This window comes from Oryzias latipes, chromosome 15 (genome assembly GCF_002234675.1).
Source record: "Oryzias latipes chromosome 15, ASM223467v1".
In the NCBI taxonomy this organism is placed as follows: domain Eukaryota; kingdom Metazoa; phylum Chordata; class Actinopteri; order Beloniformes; family Adrianichthyidae; genus Oryzias; species Oryzias latipes.
The window spans coordinates 18427680-18448447 of record NC_019873.2 but is presented as its reverse complement, the minus strand read 5'-3'; the positions used below and the strand labels follow the sequence as shown (position 1 = coordinate 18448447).

The window sequence follows — 20768 nt, the reverse complement described above, 5'->3', positions numbered from 1 at the left end:
CTTATTGGCCATTTCATTTTTATTGGCTTTATAACTATGTGCGAGTGTTATGATTGTCCAACGGGTTGCACTTTACTTCATGTGCCTGCAGTTTCCCTTTGATAAAGACAGACAAACCTTAAGTCTTCTTAAAATTGTTAAACAAAATTGTAAGAAACTGCTGATGAAACGGTTTATTTCAGGGCATTCTGCACAGCCATGTAAAGTGCAACCTCATGTGATTAAGTTATGAAAAAACAAAACATTTTTTAATATTAAACTAGGGGTCATCTGGCATTGGAAATGTACCAATTTAAAAACGAAACACTTTCTTATTTGTGTAGTTCAGGATAACGTTGCTTGGGGGCAATGACTATTGAATACAACCAAAGTCAATGGAATCCACTGATGCCTTTGTTTCTGTTTTGAGTTGTTTTTATGTTGTCAATGATACCATTTTACATGCATTTTTGTTTCCATACACACTCCATTTTGTATTGAGTTATTTTGTCATTTAGCCATATCACTCTACAAAATGAGCATTTCTTACATATGTATAAATATTTGCCTTGCTGCTGTGAATAGTACCAATTCTGACTGACACAAACTTCTCTTTCTGTTTCTTACATTTTATTTCATTTTTTTATGTTAATTTTATGTTTAATTCCTTATTGTTTTGATTTGAATTATTGTTGAAGAAACTACTGATCGAAGCTCGCCGAGAACACAGCCTTCTAGCTACCCTCACAAACCTGTCTTTTCAACGAGATCTTATCAGGCGTGGTCGCCTGTTCCTGTCGCCATCCCTGGCCAAACCAAGTCTGGATTTGGCTCCCTCTCCAGTTCGTCATCCAACACGCCCTCTGCCTCTCCACTGAAGTCTGTCTGGTCCATCAACTCTGTCTCCCCCATCAAGAGCAACATCCCTGGATCACCTGCCTCTTCTGTAAAGTCAGTTAGTGACACCGCCTCCCCCATCCGATCATATAGAACCATCTCTTCTCCTATTAAAACTGTAGTCCAACAATCCCAGTACCCTGTTCAGATCACCCCCAGTCCCCTGGCCTCTCCAGGGAGAAGTGCCCCAGACCCTGGATCCATGAAAGGATTATCAGCATTGTCAGCTAGAATCTCCCCCATAACTACTTCTGGAGGAGGAAGCACTGTTCTTGACAGAATATCCATTGGCCTGACCCCGCCAACCTCTCCAAAATCATCCCTCAACATGTTCAGTTCTCCACTGCCCTACAAGACTGTACTGGGAAGCTCTAGTGGCACACCATCTTCCTCCTCACCCATCAAAACTGTTCCTGGTCTCTCCTCTGTTCGCTCATTTGCCTCAGATGCCACTGGTTCTGCAAGAAATCTTTTCTCTTCTTTTTCATCACCCCTCAAATCCAGTACCCCCCCAAGTGCTGCAGGGCTGATTAATGGAACTTTGTCACCAACACAGTACCGATCTTTATCCCCAACACCACTTCTCACAAGTAGTCTACAGGAGAGAATACAAGCAACCACTAATGCAGCAACTTCAAGCGTCAACGCAGCTTTTGATGAGGTTGAAAAAACATTAAATTCTTGTTCTGCAGGCTATGGCACCCTGAAGTCCTTGTCCTCCTCTGCTTCATCCTCATATCAGTCAATTAGGTCATCAGCTTCTGGTTCCCTTTATGCCCCTTTGAGATCCACGCCCAATGCCACCACTGCTGTAACATCCAGCACAACGACTGTTCCTGTTTATTCCGTTACAAGTGTGTTGCCAGAGTCACAGTTTAAAAAGTTGCCAGAGGTGTCCTCAGCAGCCGCTGCTCTTCTTTCCCCAAGGAAGTCTGTGCCATCTGAGGTGAATGCGCGGAATGAGTCGTCTTTTGCAAGAACTCTTTCTCCCATCAAAGCTCCTCATTTACCTCCTGGTATTAAATCTAAAACTACATCCCCACTCTCATCTAGCCAAGAGATTCTGAAGGATGTTGCTGAAATGAAAGAGGATTTGATAAGAATGTCTGCCATTTTGCAGACAGACCCAAATTCTTCTTCATCCAGTAAAGGATTTCGGTCTGATTCTCCCAAAGAGGGTAAGCTAGAGGATGAGGAACCATACCGGATTGTGGAGAAAGTCAAGCAGGATTTGGTAAAAGTGAGTGAAATCCTCACCAAAGATGTTGGGAAGGATGGTAGAGTTTCCCCAGCAAGAGGGTCATTAGATGACATTCACTTCTCAAAAATACAAGTTGAACAGCCACCAAGCAATTGGAGCTATCCACCAAGATATGAGACAGTAGTTCACCAAACAGGAACAAAATCTTCTCCAGATTTCAGTCTTTCCAAAGTAGTTGACTACCTGGTCAATGATGTAGGAAGCAGCACTTTCTCTAAAGTCCCAGAAGGAAAGCATAAAACTGATGAGGACAGAAGAGAAGGAGAGGGAAAAGAGAAGCATAAAAGAGTCTTAAAACCAACTATAGCAGTTCAAGAACATAAGCTTAAAATGCCTCCAACAAACATGCGTTCTTCACCTTCAGACAGGGAAATCAGCAAAGTAGCAGATGCACTTTTTGGGTCAGACACTGTTCTGGAGTCCCCTGATGATATTTCACATGAACAAGATAAAAGCCCCCTATCAGACAGTGGGTTTGAGACGAGGAGTGAGAGGACACCTTCTGCCCCACAAAGCGCAGAAGGTATGGGTCCTAAGGCCCTTTTTCAAGATATGCCTGCGCCTCCAGTGATCACTGAAACTAGGACAGAGGTTGTCCATGTCATCAGGAGCTATGAGCCAGAGGATAAAACTCAGCCCACCATGGAGGATACACATTCTGTCAAGTATATTGATTCTGGTTCTAAAAGTCAAACTCAGTTTACATCTACTGGAGATCCAAATAAATGCAGTTCAGTAAAGGTCAGCCCAGATGAAGATCCAAAAGGGATGAGAGTAAAAGAGGAAACTCACATCACTACCACCACCAGGATGGTATACCACAAACCACCTGGCAAAGAAGCAGCATCAGAGAGATGTGAAGAAACAATGTCTGTTCATGACATAATGAAGGCTTTTCAGTCAGGCAAAGACCCTTCCAGGGAGCTAGCTGGGCTGTTTGAGCACAGGTCCAGCAACGAGGAAATTTCACAAAGAGTCCTTGAGGATGTCAACTCCAAACCAAAAGTTGAACGGATAATTGAGGTTCATATTGAAAAGGGCAATAAAACAGAGCCAACAGAGGTTATTATCAGAGAAACTAAAAACCACACAGAAAAAGAAATGTTCTTCTACCCAGGCAGTCGGCAAGATGAGGAAGAGCCTGAAGAATTACCCTCAGTTTTTATTGACTCATCCAGAGTAAACACACCCATGTCACAGGAGGACGACAGTCGCCCTAGTTCAGCACAACTCATAGCAGATGATTCCTACAAAACATTAAAGCTTCTTAGCCAGCAGTCTGTAGAGTTCAATGAGGATGAATTATCAGAACTTAGGGGGGAATCTTACAATTTTGCAGAGAAAATGCTACTTTCTGAGAAGCTTGACCGTTCGTATTCTGACACAGAAGAGTATCTGAGAGATCGGTCTCGCTTTCATTCACCAGACAGAAGTACTTATAGTGAAGGTAGGTCATCTGCACCAAGAACAGAGTATGTTTTTAGGTCATCAAGAAATGCCTATGACCAGTCTGGGCACTTGGCAAATGTTGATGATAACTTTGACAAATTGACACTTCTGCAGTATTCATCTGAGCCTGGTAGTCCAAAGCATTCTGTTTGGATGCGTGTGTCAGATGACACTCAAAATAATGAAGTTGGGCAAATAATGTATGAGGACAGAGTTGACAGAACTGTTAAAGAGGCAGAAGAGAAACTGAGTGAAGTATCACAGTTTTTTAGAGATAAAACAGAACAACTCAATGACGAACTGTCATCTCCAGAGAAAAAATCTCGCAGGCCAGACTTCAGAGAATCGCGATCAGGGCCTAGTTCAACACAAAGTAGTCCCGAGAGGTCACCATATAGAAGTGGGTGCATTGGGGAAGAATGGAATAGAGAAAGACTCAGAGACAAGTTCGCCTCAAGTGACAGAAAATGTGCCAGTTTACCTAGTAGCCCAGAAAGGAGAGCATTGCTGCAGTTTTCAGATACAGATTCTCGAAAACAAAGAGATGATACATCACAAAGAAGTGTTGGTGATAGTCTTAAATCTTCTCAAATGACATCTTCCAAAGTCAGTGCAGTGCGACTGAAGTTTGAGCAAGAGGCTCAAAGACAACAGAGAAGTCCTCAGAGTGGACAAAATTCCAACCTTCCAGTGAGGAAACTCCAGGAAACTAAACTACCTGTGTATCAGATATTTGGTGGAAGTAGTGTTTCAAAAACTCCAGACACTCCAGTGACTCAGAGAAAATGTATTGGCAATGACTCAAATGCATTTTCTCCCAAACATGCAACTAGTGAAAAAGAGAAAGCTCAGGAAGAAAGCTCCTTGTTCAAAACTAGGGATGGCCAAAGGTATGGACATTATAACCCTCAATCTCCCAAATCATCACATAATTCGGCAAATGATTTCAACAAAAATGATTCACAAAGACAAGAAGCAGCTAAGAAAGTAATCTATACAGAATATGTGGTCAGAGATAGTCCAAATTGCAACAGTAGTCTAAAAAAAAACTCGGAATCACAAATTCCTGTAAAAAAGTCATCTAATTACCCAGAAAAACAGAAATTCTCTCCATATTTAACGTTAGATGAATCTCATGAAAAATCTGGGTCTCGGACAGCCATTTCAGCTAGAAATCAGTCTAAAGGTAGCTCTGAATCCAATAAATCTACTCAAGGTTTATCAAGTGGAAAATCTACGCCAGACAGTAGTCAGTCCAATGTGTTGTGTAATGGTGTTGATGATGACCAGATAGAGTATTTGGGTCAAGTGACACCTGTGGTCATAACTGAAGGTTTTAAAGATATTAAACCATTGCCTGTGTATGTCAGCATCCAAGTAGGAAAGCAGTATGAAAAGGAGGAAGCCTCGGGGCAGCTGGGAACATACAAAAAGATAGTGAGCCATGAGAGTAGGACAGTCCATGAGAGTAGGGGTGCATTTTACACTGTCAAACAAAAGCAGTCTCCATCTCCTCAAGGAAGTCCAGAAGATGACACTCTGGAACAAGTGACTTTCATGGACAGCTCTGGTCGAAGCCCTGTTACTCCTGAGACTCCCAGCTTGGAGGAAATGAGTCTAGCCTCCAGAGCCCCAGACTCTGCGATAGGCTTCATGACTGGCATGCCCAGCCCTATCCCAGAGGAGTCTGAAGAAGAAGAGGGGAAGACCTTCATCTACAAGGAACCCTCTAAAGAAAAATCTAAACCACCTTCTCCGGAGATTCGCAGTAAAAATCAAGATGGAGAGAGAAGGAAGTTGGGAGAAAAAAGAGTTGCTTATATAGAGTTTCCACCACCTCCCCCCTTAGAGGCGGAGCAGTCTGGCCCTAAGAAAAAAGGTTCACAGGCTTCCTCTGAAGCAGAGACAGAAATGATGGAGGTAAATCTCCAAGAGGAGCATGATAGGCACCTCTTATCTGAACCAGTCATTAGGGTGCAGCCACCATCTCCTATCCCCCCAGGAGCAGATAACAGCGACTCTAGTGATGACGAATCCGTCTTTCATCCCATTCCTGTCAAGAAATACACATTTAAAATAAAAGAAGAAGGAGGAGAAAAACGCTCAAAACAAAAAAAATCTGAGAAAAATGGAAATAATGACTCTGGAGTTAACGGTGTTTTAAAGGGAGATGATGCTGACTTTGAACAAAACGGCAACGATCAGTCAATCACTGACTGTTCCTTAGCAACTACAGCAGAATTCTCCCATGACACAGATGCAACTGAAATAGACTCTTTAGATGGTTATGACCTTCAAGATGAGGATGATGGACTGAGTGAAGACCCAAAAACTTCAAGTCTGTCCAATGATGGAAAAATGACTGACCGCTCATTTAGTCAGTCTAAGCTAGAAGTGATAGAGGAGGAAAAATGTGAAGATGGTGGGGACAATGGAAATGCTAAAAGCAGCAAATCTTCCAAGAATAGTGATGGGGCTGAAAAAGATTATACACTTGAAGGAAGACATCCAGATAGACACGGCTTTGGAGAGAACTGTTTTGGCTACCAGCTTGAAGAGGAACTTAATTCAACCTTTAAAACGGTTGCCACCAAAGGATTGGACTTTGATCCCTGGTCCACAAAGGGGGTTGACAATGAAGGGGTTTTTGATCCAAAAGCAAAAGAGGAAGACCCAAAGCCCTTCAGTTTATCGGTGGAGGATAAATCGCAGGCAACAACACCCGATACAACCCCTGCTCGAACACCAACCGATGAGAGCACACCAACTAGTGAGCCTAACCCCTTCCCTTTCCACGAAGGAAAGATGTTTGAGATGACCCGCAGTGGTGCTATTGACATGAGCAAGCGGGACTTTGTTGAAGAGAGGCTTCAGTTTTTCCAGATTGGTGAGCATTCCTCTGACCCTAAAACAGGGGAAAAGGGGCGAGGGGGCAAAATCCTGGGGGGACTTTCCTCTCAATCAAAAACAGGGGAGAGATACACAGTAGATGGGAAGATTCAGGTTGTAGATACTGACTTAGACAGCAGCACTATACCAACAGCATCAGCAGAAGCTACAGCAAAATGCAGTCCCACACAACCTGGTAGTGACTATGCTGGTACTGATGTTCCTGCCTGTGAAGCCATAGCAGAGACTGCTTCTTCTTGCACAATCACAGCCTCTAAGGTTGATTCCAAATTACGCACTCCTATTAAGATGGGCATAGCTGCCTCTATAACACTGAAAAAAGACTCAGGGGATGTCACCGATTGCAAAGCTGAGATTTCAGGGGGTCAGGTGGTGCCAGAATACATAAGCACAGAGGCTCAGTGTACAGAGAAAAAGTCCAGTAATCATGCTGAGCCACAGCAAGACAAAAAAGAGTACCCCTTAGAAAACTTTAACAACAACAATAATCTTGAGTCCTCCAGTGTTCAGGCCAACTACATTCAGTGTGGTAGTGTGGTGTTCAATTTACAGTCCTCATCAGAGCCCATCCTTCAGAAAGCTAGTCGGATAGAAACAACATGCTATAGGGACTTAGAGGAGAAAGTAGAAGTTCACCACAGCAGACCAGTACAGGAACAGAAAAATGAAACCGTCAAAGAAAGTGAGGTGAAGCAACCCAAGTCACGACTTCCAGTTAAAGCACCAGGGTGGTCATTTCACACTCAGGGGACAGCTATTGGCAAACAGAAACCCAAACAAGCAATAACAGCTCAAATCAGAAAAAGAGGAGAGCCAGCCATTGCCAAAGTAGCACCCAGATCTAGAATCCCAATTAAGGACATAAAAAAGAATAGTCCTGCTGCTACAACTTGTTCACCACTTCCAGTTCAGGGTACCTCACAGCTAATGAAGAAATTGGAAAAGGAGACAAGAGCTATACAGCTACCCACACGACTTCCATTTAAGAGCAGCAATCAAGTTACTAGTGTCACAATCGAGGGTGCATGTAGACAAGACAGAAAAGAGAACCCTAGTGAGATTTGTAAGCGCACCATTGAATACTTTAAAGACATTAGTGGGGAGACGCTAAAGTTGGTGGACCGCCTGTCAGACGAGGAGAAAAAGACGCAGACAGAGCAGTCGGAGGAAGACAGCACCTCCCGGAGCACCTCTCTGTCGGACGCCTCCCAGCCTTCCCAGCCCTCCCAGCCCTCCCAGCCCTCCCGCTCATCTAGGTCTGGTAGAGGTTCGAGGGCTGAGGCCGGGGCCGCGTCCGTAAGGGCAAAGGTGGCGACGACGGACAGGGCCTCCGGCAGTGAGAGGAACAGGAGGAGTAGGCGGACTGGTGGGAAGGAGGGCAGTCAGGGACTCTCAGGGTCTCGAACGCCTCCCATCGCGGAGATCAAGCCTAGTTTGTAAAACTTTCACACTATGTTTAAAATATATTTCTATATTTGAGCTCACTTTTAGTTGCATGACTTTTGTCGTGATTGTCTGCTGAATTGACTGGAATGCCTGTGGCGTGTTTCCATTTTGTCTTCAGAACAGTAGCTGTCATTTGTTTTATTTTATTTTGTTTTTACCATTGATGTAATGTGTACTGTACCGTCTGTAGTAATGATGTGTCACTGGCACCACCAGGGCCCTGTTTGACAACTCCCCTGTCCAGAAGCCTGTTCAACATGGTTCCTGACTTATTGTGCCAATTATTTCTACAAATTTTACATAAAACGGTCCTAGAAACTTTCCAAACACCTAAATGTGTCCCTGCATGTTGACATTATAGATTCTGTCATAGACTTTTACCCCTAAATATATATAAATATTGAGTCTGTTGTTAATTTTTGTAACATTTTTGTAGTTCTCATGCAGTCACTGCCTGCCTAGAAAATACATACCACAGTCTTGACACACCACTTACTCTGTTGGAACATTCATGTTGACCATAATTGCTTCTCATGTAAAGAAATGTCCTTTTCTTGCCATCTTTATCATGCTATTACTAAATTATTGTTGTTCTTAACATGCAAGAGCATCTTAAAAACAAAGTATTTTTTATCAACTGATTAAGATGCTGAATTACACTTGCAATCATTTTCTGCATTTTAAGAGAAAAAAAAAGCATATAAATAAAGTGGCCAGAAATGGAAAATGTATTTGTTTCTTTTTATCTTCTTTAAAATAAAATACAAGGGATGGAAAAAGGAAACAGTGTTAATTCCATTATTCTCTTCTCTCTGCCTAGGCCCCCAAAGTCCTTGTGAGCGGACAGATTTGCGTATGGCTATTGTTGCAGATCACCTTGGACTCAGCTGGACAGGTGACATTCACAGCACATTGCTGTTTTAATTTTCTCATTCATTTGGTTTCCCAACCTGTGAGTCGTTAGTTCTGATTTGTTAGTTCTCTCTGACACTGATAATAAATGTGGTTGTCCTAGTCACATGATCCCAGGCTAAGGATGGATAGTGAAGTAAATACATTTATTGAAAAAATGAAATCTTGAATGATAAGTACGTAATTTCAGTGGCAGTTGGATAAATTAAAGTAAAAAAAGTGGATGACATAAAAAAAGGAAGTATTTAAAAATGCCAGGTTTTGTAATGATTTTTAACTAATGCTATGCAATGCAAAATAAGTCAAACAACTATCAAGTGGGAAAAAGGTTTCATCAATTTGTAAAAGCTACTTTTTATTTCATAGAACTTGCTCGAGAGATGAACTTTACTGTGGATGAGATCAACCACATAAGACTTGAGAATCCTAACTCTCTAACAGCACAGAGCTTCATGTTACTCAAGAAATGGGTCAGTCGGGAAGGGAAAAATGCCACAAGTAAGTCTATTAATAAATCTAAAGATTCTAATTTCCAGTTTGGTCTCTCTTTGTCTTTTTTTTTGAGTAAATATTCAACACAGCAAAATTATTTATTTCCTGATTTGAATACTTTCTTTGCTTTCTTTTTGCAGCGGATGCCTTAACCGTAGTGCTGACCAAAGTCAATCGGATGGATATTGTTAGTTTACTGGAGGGCCCAATATTTGACTATGGTAACATTTCAGGCACGAGATGTTTTGCCGATGATAACCCTGTTTTCCGGGATCAGGCTGATGGTAAAGTTTAGCTTCTCTAGCTGACCTCTTACCTCTCCCTGCTACCATTTTTGTTGATGTTGTAGTGCTTGCATGACTTAAAGCAGACTTAATGTGAGATGTGAGTTTTGAACAACTGGATCTGATTTTTTTTATAAAATCATTTCTAATCTTTTACCACTAAATAATTATATATATATATATATATATATATATATATATAGATATATATATATATAGATATATATATATATATATATATATATATATATATATAGATATATATATATATATATAGATAATTATTTTATATATATAATTATTTTATTTAATTGGGGTTTTTGAACTTAACACTATTTAATTTGTATGCACAAAGTAGTTTCAAATTAGCAATTCTGCTGCTAAAAGTTCTCTTTACATGCATTCTGCAAGCTGTGAACTGCTTTAAATGTTTTTCAGTCACATCTGACATGAGTAGAAAATGTGCATCCTTATAGAATCTGCTTTTTCTCTGTGGATTTAGTTAAGCTTTCCTAGTTCTCCTCCAGTTCCTCTGAGCCTTCCTTGGATAGATGAGAGAGTCTCTTCCCCTGTGAAAACAGACTGCCTCCACCTCTTCCTCGTCCTGCACATCACCCATCAAACAGCATTATCCCCTGCTGATAACAGCACATGACAGCTCTTAACTAATCAAGAGTCATCCACATGTGCTTTTGTCTCAATCATTCACATTGTTTTGTTTTTCATGCATGTTTCTTATCTTGCTCAATGTATTTTCATTCTTCATTTCCCTTCTTTTCTTTTATCTGATCTGCCTTTACCCTCTGTTTATAGTTTGTGTAATAATCCCTTTAACTCCCAGTAGCAATATGGCTCCCTTCATTAGTCGGTCACCCAGTAGTATATTTGCAACACCAACACCAACTCCCCCCCCCTACTCCCCTCACACCTACTTCCACCAATGGCTGTACCTCATCCTCCCGCCGCTCTCCCAGTTATGAGTCTTCCCTTTCCTTTAAAGACTTGGCCCCTTTAGCTCAGTTTGATGTTCCACAGTCTCACCTCCGTTCGTCTGCTTCCCCATCCTTCAACCTTCACTGTCTCTCTCCTGACCCTCGTCAATTCCCAGCTTTCCCCTTCAGTGCTCGAGGGTCATCTCCAATACCCCTTATCACCTCCCCTCTCCCCTCCTCAGCTAATCATTGTTCACCCTCACCCTTTTCACCAACTTTTTTTCCAACTTCTCCTACATCTGTACCAGCCTCTCCTCCTTTCACCATGGCCACCCCAACCTTTCCTCATGCGGAACCAGTCACACTTTCACCAACCATGTCCGGGTCATTCTCTGGCTTTTCCTGTCATACTACTACTCCCACCAAAGCAACCACCGTTTCAACTAGCCATACTAAAAATTATCCTACCATTCCCTTTTCACAGATCCCATGCTCAGCCTCTACAAGTAAAGACTCTTTAGTGGCTCAGCTCGCGCCTTCCTCCTCCTCCTCACGGCCTGTCTCCCCTCTCTCCATCATACTTCCTCTTTCCCCTTCAGGATCTCGCTGTTCTAGCCCCAGTCCTCTTTCCCCCCCTCTCCGCTCGCTGTCTCCCTGTCCTGTTTGTCGCGTTCCAGCAGTCAGCCCGCCCCCCTCTCGAGCCCACACCGATCCCTCTAAAGTGGAGCTGTTCATTTAGCATGCTGCCTGCTTCACTTAGACCCTCCTCCCCTTTGACTATTATTCCTCACATCTCTCATCTGCATCATGTGGGCATAAAATACCACACCCTGGCAAATATATTTTACAGAGCTCGTCATATACAGTGCTAATACTTCAAAAACCGTATATGCTCACCTGTCTCACACAGCTTCTCAACAATTTCTGGAAACAGTAGAAACATGTAAATATAAGTTTATAATCATTACTGTGAATTTTAGCATATATTTTGAAAATGTAAAATAAATTAAACATTGTGTATAAATAGGTTAGTTTAATGCATTTTACATACTACATGCAGTAATTTATTACGCCATAGCCAGGATTTTTGCACTTGTTCAGGATATACAGATCTTACCTGGTTGTGGCTTGAATACATGCACTGCCCTTCCACCTCTGTGTCATTTCCATGTCATGTGCTGTTTGTTATAGGGTTTGTGGGTTTTTCGGTGTGTTTTATTCTTTTGTGGCATGCTTCGTTGTGTGTATGTCTGTACATTTGTCATCCTGTCACCTGCAGATTATCAGAACATTCTAGCGGAGCTGCAGTCCCCAGCAGCGCTGCTTTCCAGCCCCTCCTTCCTGGAGTCTGAACTCCCCATCACCCCCAACCCTTCCCTTTCCCAACATCACCATTGCTCAAAACCAGACTCTCCTTTCCATGAGGACAAGCTGAATCAGCCCCCACCCTGGTGTCCAGACCTAGAGCCTGAAAGCAAAGAGCCAGAAAGTCCCCCTAAAAGCCCCCCCAGACCCTGTGAGCTCGCCATTTCTGTCCTTGCCTTTGAACTCCCTGATCCTCTTCCTTCTAAGGTCAGAAAACCCCACATCGCTCTGAACGACCAGCTGCTTATGAGCGAAGAGGAGGACAAAACCTATCGAGAACTGGAACCCAATTACAAGCCATGTTCGCCTTCTTTTCCAGCAAGATGTGAATTAGATGTTGACATGGCCTACTCCACATCTTCCCCTTCACTGTCGTCAGTGTCATCCATAACGCCATCACCGCCAGACAGAGCAGTGAGATTTGGATGTGGGCAGATGGATGCTCTCCATGGACTCGAAGAAAAAGTGGGTCTTAAAGGAAGTCAATTTAGATTACGTGAAGAAATTGAGAAAGTTGGTGAAATGGTTGCAGCAGAGTTGACAGAAAGGCATAGATTAGTGGAGAAGTGGGTAGAGCAGGACTTGATTAAAAATGTGGAAAGAAAGTGTGAGATCATAACAAAAGATAGGTCTAAGATGGTTGAGGAAGGTGTCATTTTGGTTGAACAGAAGATTGGATGTGCAGAGCCAGAGATGGATGTTGTCCGTGAGCAGGGAGTTGATAAAAATATCAGTAAGACCACTGCAACTGAGGAAGAGGAAGTTCAAGATTTTAGCAGCTCATCAAAAAAAAGACATAGTCTGATAGTTACTGGGCATGAAGTGGAGAAAAGCGAAGTTACGACCATCTTAGAAGGTCAATCACCTGGGGTTGAAAAAGCTGACGAAGACTGTAGAGAAAGCTTTCAAAAGTGGGATGGAACAGATGGAAAAATGAAGGAAAAAGTCGCTCATGTTGCACCAAAAGGAGATTTGAAAGTCAAGGACCAGGCTGTTGCTGACCTCTCTCCTCAGGCCTGGGTTGAAGCATTGCAGCACCTTCGACACAATGAGTTAGGATCCAGTGAGGAAGAAGAGGAGAACAAATGCAAAGAATTGACAGATGAAACATTTGGATCTATGCTTGGGGGAGCACAAAACCAAGAAGGCTCAGAGGGGAAGGACGAGGACAAGGAGGCGACTGAATTCAGGGATCAAGGCGGTCATGAACAGGAAGAAAAGAACGTGTCTTCACTTTCAGGTTGGCACAGTGATTCATCCAGCGTCAATGTGGAACCACCAACACCGGGCCGCAGCGTCAGCTCAGACCTGCTTAACAGACGAGAAAGGTAGGAATGAAACCCCTACAAAATACAGAGCACTAACTTTATTAAACATATGAAATGCAACTAAATTAATGTTTCCTTACAGCCAAGAGAACTCTAGTGACTCCATCACTTCCTCATCGAGGGGGGAGTCTGGGAGGTCCCAACAAAATGGAGATAACTCAAAGCTCTCCCGTCAGGACGCCTCATCTGAATCATCAAATGCCAAGAAAGAAGATGGAGCACCGGTCTCTGAGAAAAAAGCCCAGGTAATGTGATATCCAATTAATCTCTAAAGGGAATTTTAACAATAGCTACGGTTATTGGTTTTATGAATTCTACTTTGCTCGATTTTGTAATTTCCTTTCTCTAACTGAGCCAGTGCTGGAGTTACAGGCCATCCAAGCAACCTAAATGTCTTTAAAAAAGTTTGCCTTTTACATAATGACTGTATGATACTTGCCTTCACAGCTGGTTAGTGTAGATTCTGGCTCAGAGGAAGAGCAGACCGTAACAACTAGAGTCTTCCGACGCCGACTCATTTTGAAGGTACCCTGAAATCCTGGAGCAGGGGCCGTTTAGGTCTTGGTTTGGTTTGGTTTCCGTAGTTCTCCTGAGTCTGTTGTGTGCTCTTATAGTTCTGCTTAAATGCTTTTTTCTCTTTTTAAGCTTGTGTGGACACATGCCCAAACAAGTGTTTACATGTGCTACTGACCCTATTGCAGTTCTTGTTTAAAGACTAACCTGGTCTCCTCATGAGATGGGCATTCTTCTCTTTTGAGGTTTCTTCCTTCCTTAGGTGTTGGTGAAGGGTGTGTTTCCTTCTTTTTGTTTTTGTTTCCTGCCATGCTTCAAGGCAATCAATGGTGATGCCTTGTGTTAACCATTAAACACTTGCAGGGAGAAGAAGCAAAAGATGTTCCAGGCGAGTCGATCACAGAGGAACACTACATGGACCAAGATGGCAACCTCGTCAGTAGAAAAGTAATGTATTAATTTATCCTCCTGAGAAGCGTCCTATTAAGCTAGGTATTTCTTGAGCACACCTTCACCCATTTTGTCATCATTCTTTCAACATGGGCAGGTGATCAGGACGGTCATTCGCCGGGTGTCAACTCCCACACCAGAAAGCCAGGGAAGTAGCAGGTGGAACAGTGCAGCTTCGCTCAGTTCCATTCAGCAAGAATATGGTTCAGAGGTTGGCATGAAGATTTGTTTTAACTGTGTTCCTCCTCCAAAGTCTGCTTTGAACAAAATGTTAAAATGGTAAATGGCGTATACTTGTATAGCGCTTTTCTACCTTCCTTGAAGGCAAAGGAACAGAAGATCATGATACAACATCACTCGTCATGAATCTGGAATTTGGGGAAGCTTTTAGCTACACTACCATTTCAATTTAAAGCTGCAATGCTTTTAAGTCTCACTCCAATCATCTTTTCATCTATTTTAAAAGCATTCCCAGTGGTCTTTTAATTATGATTATGTTGTTTTAGCCTAAATCAAGGGCATGGTTTCTGCAGAGCAGCAATAGTTCATCAGAAATTTGACTTGTGGATGGGACTTTTGGCGCAGGGTAAGCCTGCCCTGAGTTCCTGTCAACCCTTTGTTTACACCAGGGTCAGCAACGTTTATGACATGAAGTCCCAATTTGAAATCTTCTCCTTAACAACTGTCACCAACTATAATGTGACCTCTAATACAAAGAAATACAAAAATATTCCCAATAAATCTAAAATTTGATTTAATTTAGATAGCTTTTGTTCTAAAGTATTTTGGCATTAACTCAAAAAATTAATTTCATAACCATACTGCACAAGGAAAATAGGTTAAAGTTGAAATAGAATTTGCAACTATGTGTGTTTGAAACCCAAAGTACTACATTTGTGGTATGTCATACTAACAGCAGTAGGTTTGGTCTTAATAAAACTACCAAACACAAGAGAAAAGTAAATTAATTTAATTTAAATATTTTTTTCAACTACAGGGTCTCAGAGTTAGTTACTCCTTGTTACATTTTGTATCCAGCTTTAAATTACAAAATAAAAATAGTTGGATTTAGTTTTTTTGTAGCCCATCAAAATTAAAGTAAAATCTTTCTAAACTAAACAACAAAAAAACTTTCAGGGGCATATTGCATGTTGTGTTTGAGGTTCGTGTGGCATCTGCATCCTAATCGAACACTGGCAGTAACGGATTCAAGAGGGTGTGGTTTCATTTCCTTTTCTTAAAATTAACCAATCGTAAAAACAACTATTATTGTGTGCTGTGAAAATGCTGTCTTGCTCTTTTGTTTATATCTAATCTTTTTTTTCTTTTTAGGATGTTTGATGGTGTGGCTACTAAATGTCTTTCTGTCATAAATCTTTGACAGATGCTTCAGTTGACTAACTGTACTATGAAAAGTGCTATGATGAATTAACTTTTGCTTTTCACTTTTTTCTGTTATTTCAGGCCTCTGACAAGTTTCACCTTATTTTATGAATGTGTTCTTTCAAACCATTGTTGAGCTATGTTTTTGTGTCTGTGTCTTTTTTTTTTTTTTTTAGCATGGAGGAGAATCAAGGAAAAGCAGGCGAAAAGATGACAGAAGATCAGGAGATAAAAAGCATCATTGATAAGGAGGGTTAACGTCTATCAGGTAAACAGCCTCACTTGTCCAGTTTCTTCAGCTTTTCATTTCAGTGAGTCTCTCCTCTTGTTACACGATTTGAACTCCTTTTGAAATTCTTTATATACATAAAATGCACATTTTTATTACTAATTGCTCAATTAAAAACAGAAGACGTTCTGTAGTTTAGTCACTTTTTATCTTTTTACCTAGAAAAAACATAAAGTAAACTAAACAAAGCAGGTAAGAAATTTTACTTTTGGGTCCTTGGTAAAATACAAATCAAACCATGACTTTACATAACTGGACAGAGATAGCATAACTTGAATTTAAATGGGTTTTTTTTGTTTCTTCTGTTGGGGCTGGCTAATAACACTGAGGGACATACAGACTGACTCCAGGTCCCCCTTCAGGGTTTTAGAAATCCTTAAAGTGTTAAATCTGCAATTAATTTATTTTAAATGTATTCCATTTATTGTGATAGGTGTATAACATCGTAGTATAAATGTGTTCACCACATTTTGTGAATATGTGTTTGAGAAATGGCCAAGCCGCAAATAAAGTAACATCAGCATATCAAGTTTCATTTGTTTTTTACCACAATTTGCATTTTAACCCAAAATTACTTTTGCAAGGAAATATTGAGAAAGGTTGCCTTTTCAGACATCTGTGGGGTTTTTTCTTGGTTTTGGTTCAAATTGCATGTTGGATGAATTATGTGTGGAATGATGCAGGATTCTTTCTTGAAGACAAACTATCACATTATTTATACTGGGCTTTGCTGTCTTGTCACAGATGACGGACAGCAAAACTCCAGGATAAACTAAAAATTATTATGTGTTTATCATGACCAAATTATGCCATGATCACTTTTAAAAGAAATAAATATTCAGTCAGTTTTTAGTACTTTATTCTTGTTATTTGTTCGGTTTAGATCGCTTATTTCACAAAAAGCGGATTATTTGATGCAGCCAATCAGAATCGAGTATCCACCTGGACCATGGTATAAAACCGGGATAATGGCCTTTGAATTGTTCATTATCAGAAATTAACGCACTTTGCATAAGCAACTGTGCGACGCAAATACACACTTTGTCAGCCATTATCCCTTATCTGTGGAAAAAGAAATGCTATGTTTTTCTGTGCATCTGTCAGTCAGTTGACACGGTACAAAAAAATCAGGAACAGGACTTTTTTCCGTTTTCAATCTGCAGGAACAAGAGTTAAGAAGTGAATCTCTTCAACCTTTTTGATGCAAGCTGGTGTTTATATGGCAGAATATTTTGAAAATTGTCTTTCTTGAACCGTCTGCGCTGATTCCAGAAACTAGCTTTCCTATTTATTTGCTATTGAGATTATCGCTCATTTGTTTATTGTTCTTTCAATCTAGGACAATGTTCAATGTAGAAATTGAATCAAAAAAGTTTAAAAAAAACTTGCACAATATTAAAAAATTAGATTAGTATCTCCTCAATCAATCCTTATGAAAGAAAACAAAACAAAGAGACCTGGGCTGTGAGGCAGGATACAAACCTCAGCACAAAATTCCACACTGAGACCATTCATCCCATTTATTTATTTTTTTTGGTCCACTAGTTCCCTAACTCACAATAGTACTCGATCTCCAAAAAGAGTGTCTATCCCCCGCCCCGGTCACACTGGTAATCCCTGCTTACCATCATCTTTGCTATCAATCTTTCCATCTGTAGAGATCCGATTGTGTTTTTTTTTTTTATATAAACTTACACCGCTGAGAAACCTGGTTGGGTTTCTATGGTAACCAAGGTCACCATAACAACCCAGTGCCCCCTAGGTTCTAGAGTTACTTTACATTATGTAATGATCAAGATGATGTTTCTCTTTGTGTGTGTTACAGGTTTACAGAAACCAAGTTAGATGCTTCCTGGGAACAAATGCTCAAAGGGCTGAAGAGTTTCAGTGTCGACTCGAGGCAAAGGTCCAGTCTGCAGCTTTCTACTTCAAACTCAAAGAGAGGGTCAGACTTTTTGGCTTCAGCATAAAAACCTCACCTCCCAGTCAAGCTGGGAGGTGAGCTTCTCCCTCTCCGACAGTGCTGGACCAGTAAAACAAGCGAAACTGCTCCCTGTTTTGTCCATAACAGCACGGACCATCAGGCCACTGGTGGTGTAAGAACCTTTAGAGGAGCAGTGCGTGTTGCAACAAAGACTCCATACAGTTTTAACTGTGACCAAAGATGGCACAAGAGCTCAGTCCACAAAAAGAGTGAGGTCAAGGCGGTAATGACAAAAAAAATGACACTTTTGAAACAACTTCAACACTCGCCTTATATTTTTTTCTTGAGCCCATTATTGTCAGGATGTAAATTGTTTTGGTATATTTTTCCTTCTATTTTAAAACTTAAACTAACACAAAAGCTTTTTTTCTGTATAAAGAAAATGAGTGGGAATAACTTTTGAAAAAAAAGGGGGTAAATTACCAGTAAACTGTTCCACTTTCACAGATTTGACTATAACTTCACAGGTTCTTATATAATGAAATATTTGAGCTGGTATAATGTTTGTACTTGATGAAGCTGGTTTGATTTTAAACAAGGACATTTCCTAAAAAACGAAAAATAAAATAAAAATTCCTAGAGTGGGAATTGATCTACCGGTAATTCTGCAAAAAAAAAAAAAGCAGCCTTTCAGAGTTCTCAAATTTTTTTATGCATGCTGTTCACATTATTTTAAGTACAGTTTTGGGGGAAACACTATATTCAAAGAACAAATTAAACCCTTTATCTTTGTACACATTTAGCCCACATGTTTTTCATCAGTTTTATAATTTGAATTAAAACCAGGATATTAGAGCATTTCTCATTCTGTGGGTGAGGGGGAAAAAGGTGTGAAAAGCTTCTTTAAGGTTGTGGTGTCTCGTCTTCTGTGTAAAACTGGAGGGCAGCTTCTTCTACAAGGGAGAGGCGATCTGAATGTAAATGCTATTCAGCTGGTTCGCTGTAAAATTATAAATGTACTGTGTGTATTGGCTGTAAGATGTAGGAGTCTCTGTTCCCCATTAGACTATCTGTTATCATTTTAGCAGTGTGTCATTTGTTTTTTTTTTCCAACGGCTGCAGTGGTGATAAAGGAAAACTGGGGCATTTCACTTTGAATTTTTGGTGAAGTATTTCCTTGATTTAAAAGCTATTCACATTAAGGACACAAGGCTATTATTTGATTGTAGCTCTAAATAGCATAATGTATGACAAAACACTGGATGGTCAAAAACGATAATTTAAGCATCGAATAAATTGTGATTTACTCTGAAACTGTGTGATCTCTTTAGACTTGAGAGTGTATATGCAGTGTCTAATAGAACTGTTTTCACTAGTTCACTGGAAAAAAAAAAGTTACTTTACTCTAGGGATTATCTTTGTATTAATTTTCATTAGATGCCATGTAGTTCATGTGTGGTGTTCTACTGATTTGATGCCTCAGTATATGCTGATGCTAATGCTGTGGGCATGGAAACTTAATCACTTTTTTAAGGGGGTGTTAAGGAAGCCACATAGGGTGCTAAACTACACCCTCTTACACAACTACATCAATCAGGGGTTAGATTATCCTTTAATATGGTTGAACGATCAATGAAACTGTCAACTTTGTTTGATATGTGTTTTCACCTGAGCAGACTTTTTGATGTACAATTCTTACTAACAGAGTGAAGCCATTGAAATGTAACTATTCTAGCACTTTGGTTATTCAATTTTAGAGACTATAGCAGCAAAGATGCCATCACCAATGTTTGGGACGTCTTTCAAAAAAAACAAAAACTTAATAAAAATGCATTGATTTTGCAGTATGTGTGTTTTTGATTTTTTTTTTTCTTTGTGTCAAAGAACCATTAATGGTAAAAATGACAGGAACTTTAAACAACAGTTCATTTCTGAGTAAAAATTTCAATTTTTTTTGTCAAAACATAACTTTCAGCCATGAGCAGAGAACCAGTTTAACGGTATAGTATTCCATAGTTCATTGAAACTCTTACCTTCTGTTTTGGTGCAATACACAACCTTATTAGGAGGGTATTTCTGGTTAAAACTAAAGCACAAGCCTTCTGAATGAGCTGCAATATTATTTAACAGTCATCCAGCCTGCATGAGATGACAGCATAACCTTTAAGACATGAATTAGGTTATAAATTGAACGATATACATTGCTATATCGTGTTTACTTGCATCATCTATAGATTAGTATTGTGGGGTTTGTAAAATAAGAAATTTGTACAAGAAAAATTATGAAAACGTAGACTGGAGGAAAAGTGTTTTTAGTCACGCAACCAGAGGCGGAGCTACAGGGGAGCAAGGGGGGCAGCTGCCTCCCCTGTAAAAAACTTTCCCTCCCACGTCTGACATAATTTCTGAGTCAACATTAGCATCAGTATTGACAAAGATTAAGAAACCATCAATACATGCTTCTTTGAGCATTATAAATGGTATCTCAGGTAAAAGAACTGCTGTTTGAATATTATTAACAATATTAAAACTGTTTGACGTGTATTTTTGATTGTTTCATTTGTAATGGCCTTCCACTCTGCTGTTCCCATTTCCCACTCTTCTAAAGTCTTTTCCCTTCTTCCTCCCTCCCCACGTAACCTTTGTGCTATCCTAGGCACTTTAACGTTGGAAGTTGGGTCATCTAGACCGACTAGACAGTCCACTGAACCTTTTTTCTTCAATGATTTGTGAACCTCACTGGTGAACACGTCAAATTAAGGGTGGGGTCATCTAAGATAGCACAAGGGTTACAATGTTCAAGCTTCTCCACTGCACCCAACAAATAGGACTACAGCAAAAACATTTTCTAATGAGTGTTAATAACGGCCTGGAATTATCAGAATCAGAATTAGAATTATTTTATTGATCCCACATGTGGGAAATTTCTGCGTTACCATAGCAGTTTGTAACCA

The 20768-nt window shown here is 40.5% G+C and overlaps 1 protein-coding gene across 39 annotated transcripts in view; it reads left to right on the top strand.

Moving 5' to 3' along the window:
- LOC101165834 (ankyrin-3) overlaps positions 1–19658 on the top strand; it is a 113422-nt gene extending 93764 nt beyond the window's left edge. For 27 of the 39 annotated variants that reach the window (XM_023963649.1, XM_023963665.1, XM_023963646.1 and 24 more), the window contains 11 exons: positions 678–6473; positions 8763–8837; positions 9221–9352; positions 9487–9630; positions 11842–13255; positions 13338–13500; positions 13703–13780; positions 14132–14215; positions 14316–14429; positions 15778–15869; positions 17716–19658. In XM_023963649.1, the coding sequence (XP_023819417.1) occupies positions 678–6473; positions 8763–8837; positions 9221–9352; positions 9487–9630; positions 11842–13255; positions 13338–13500; positions 13703–13780; positions 14132–14215; positions 14316–14429; positions 15778–15846 (8069 nt within the window). In that variant the 3' untranslated portion in view covers positions 15847–15869; positions 17716–19658. The other 12 variants (XM_023963677.1, XM_023963676.1, XM_023963680.1 and 9 more) reach the window with 9 other exon arrangements.
- Positions 19659–20768: the final 1110 nt, after the last annotated feature.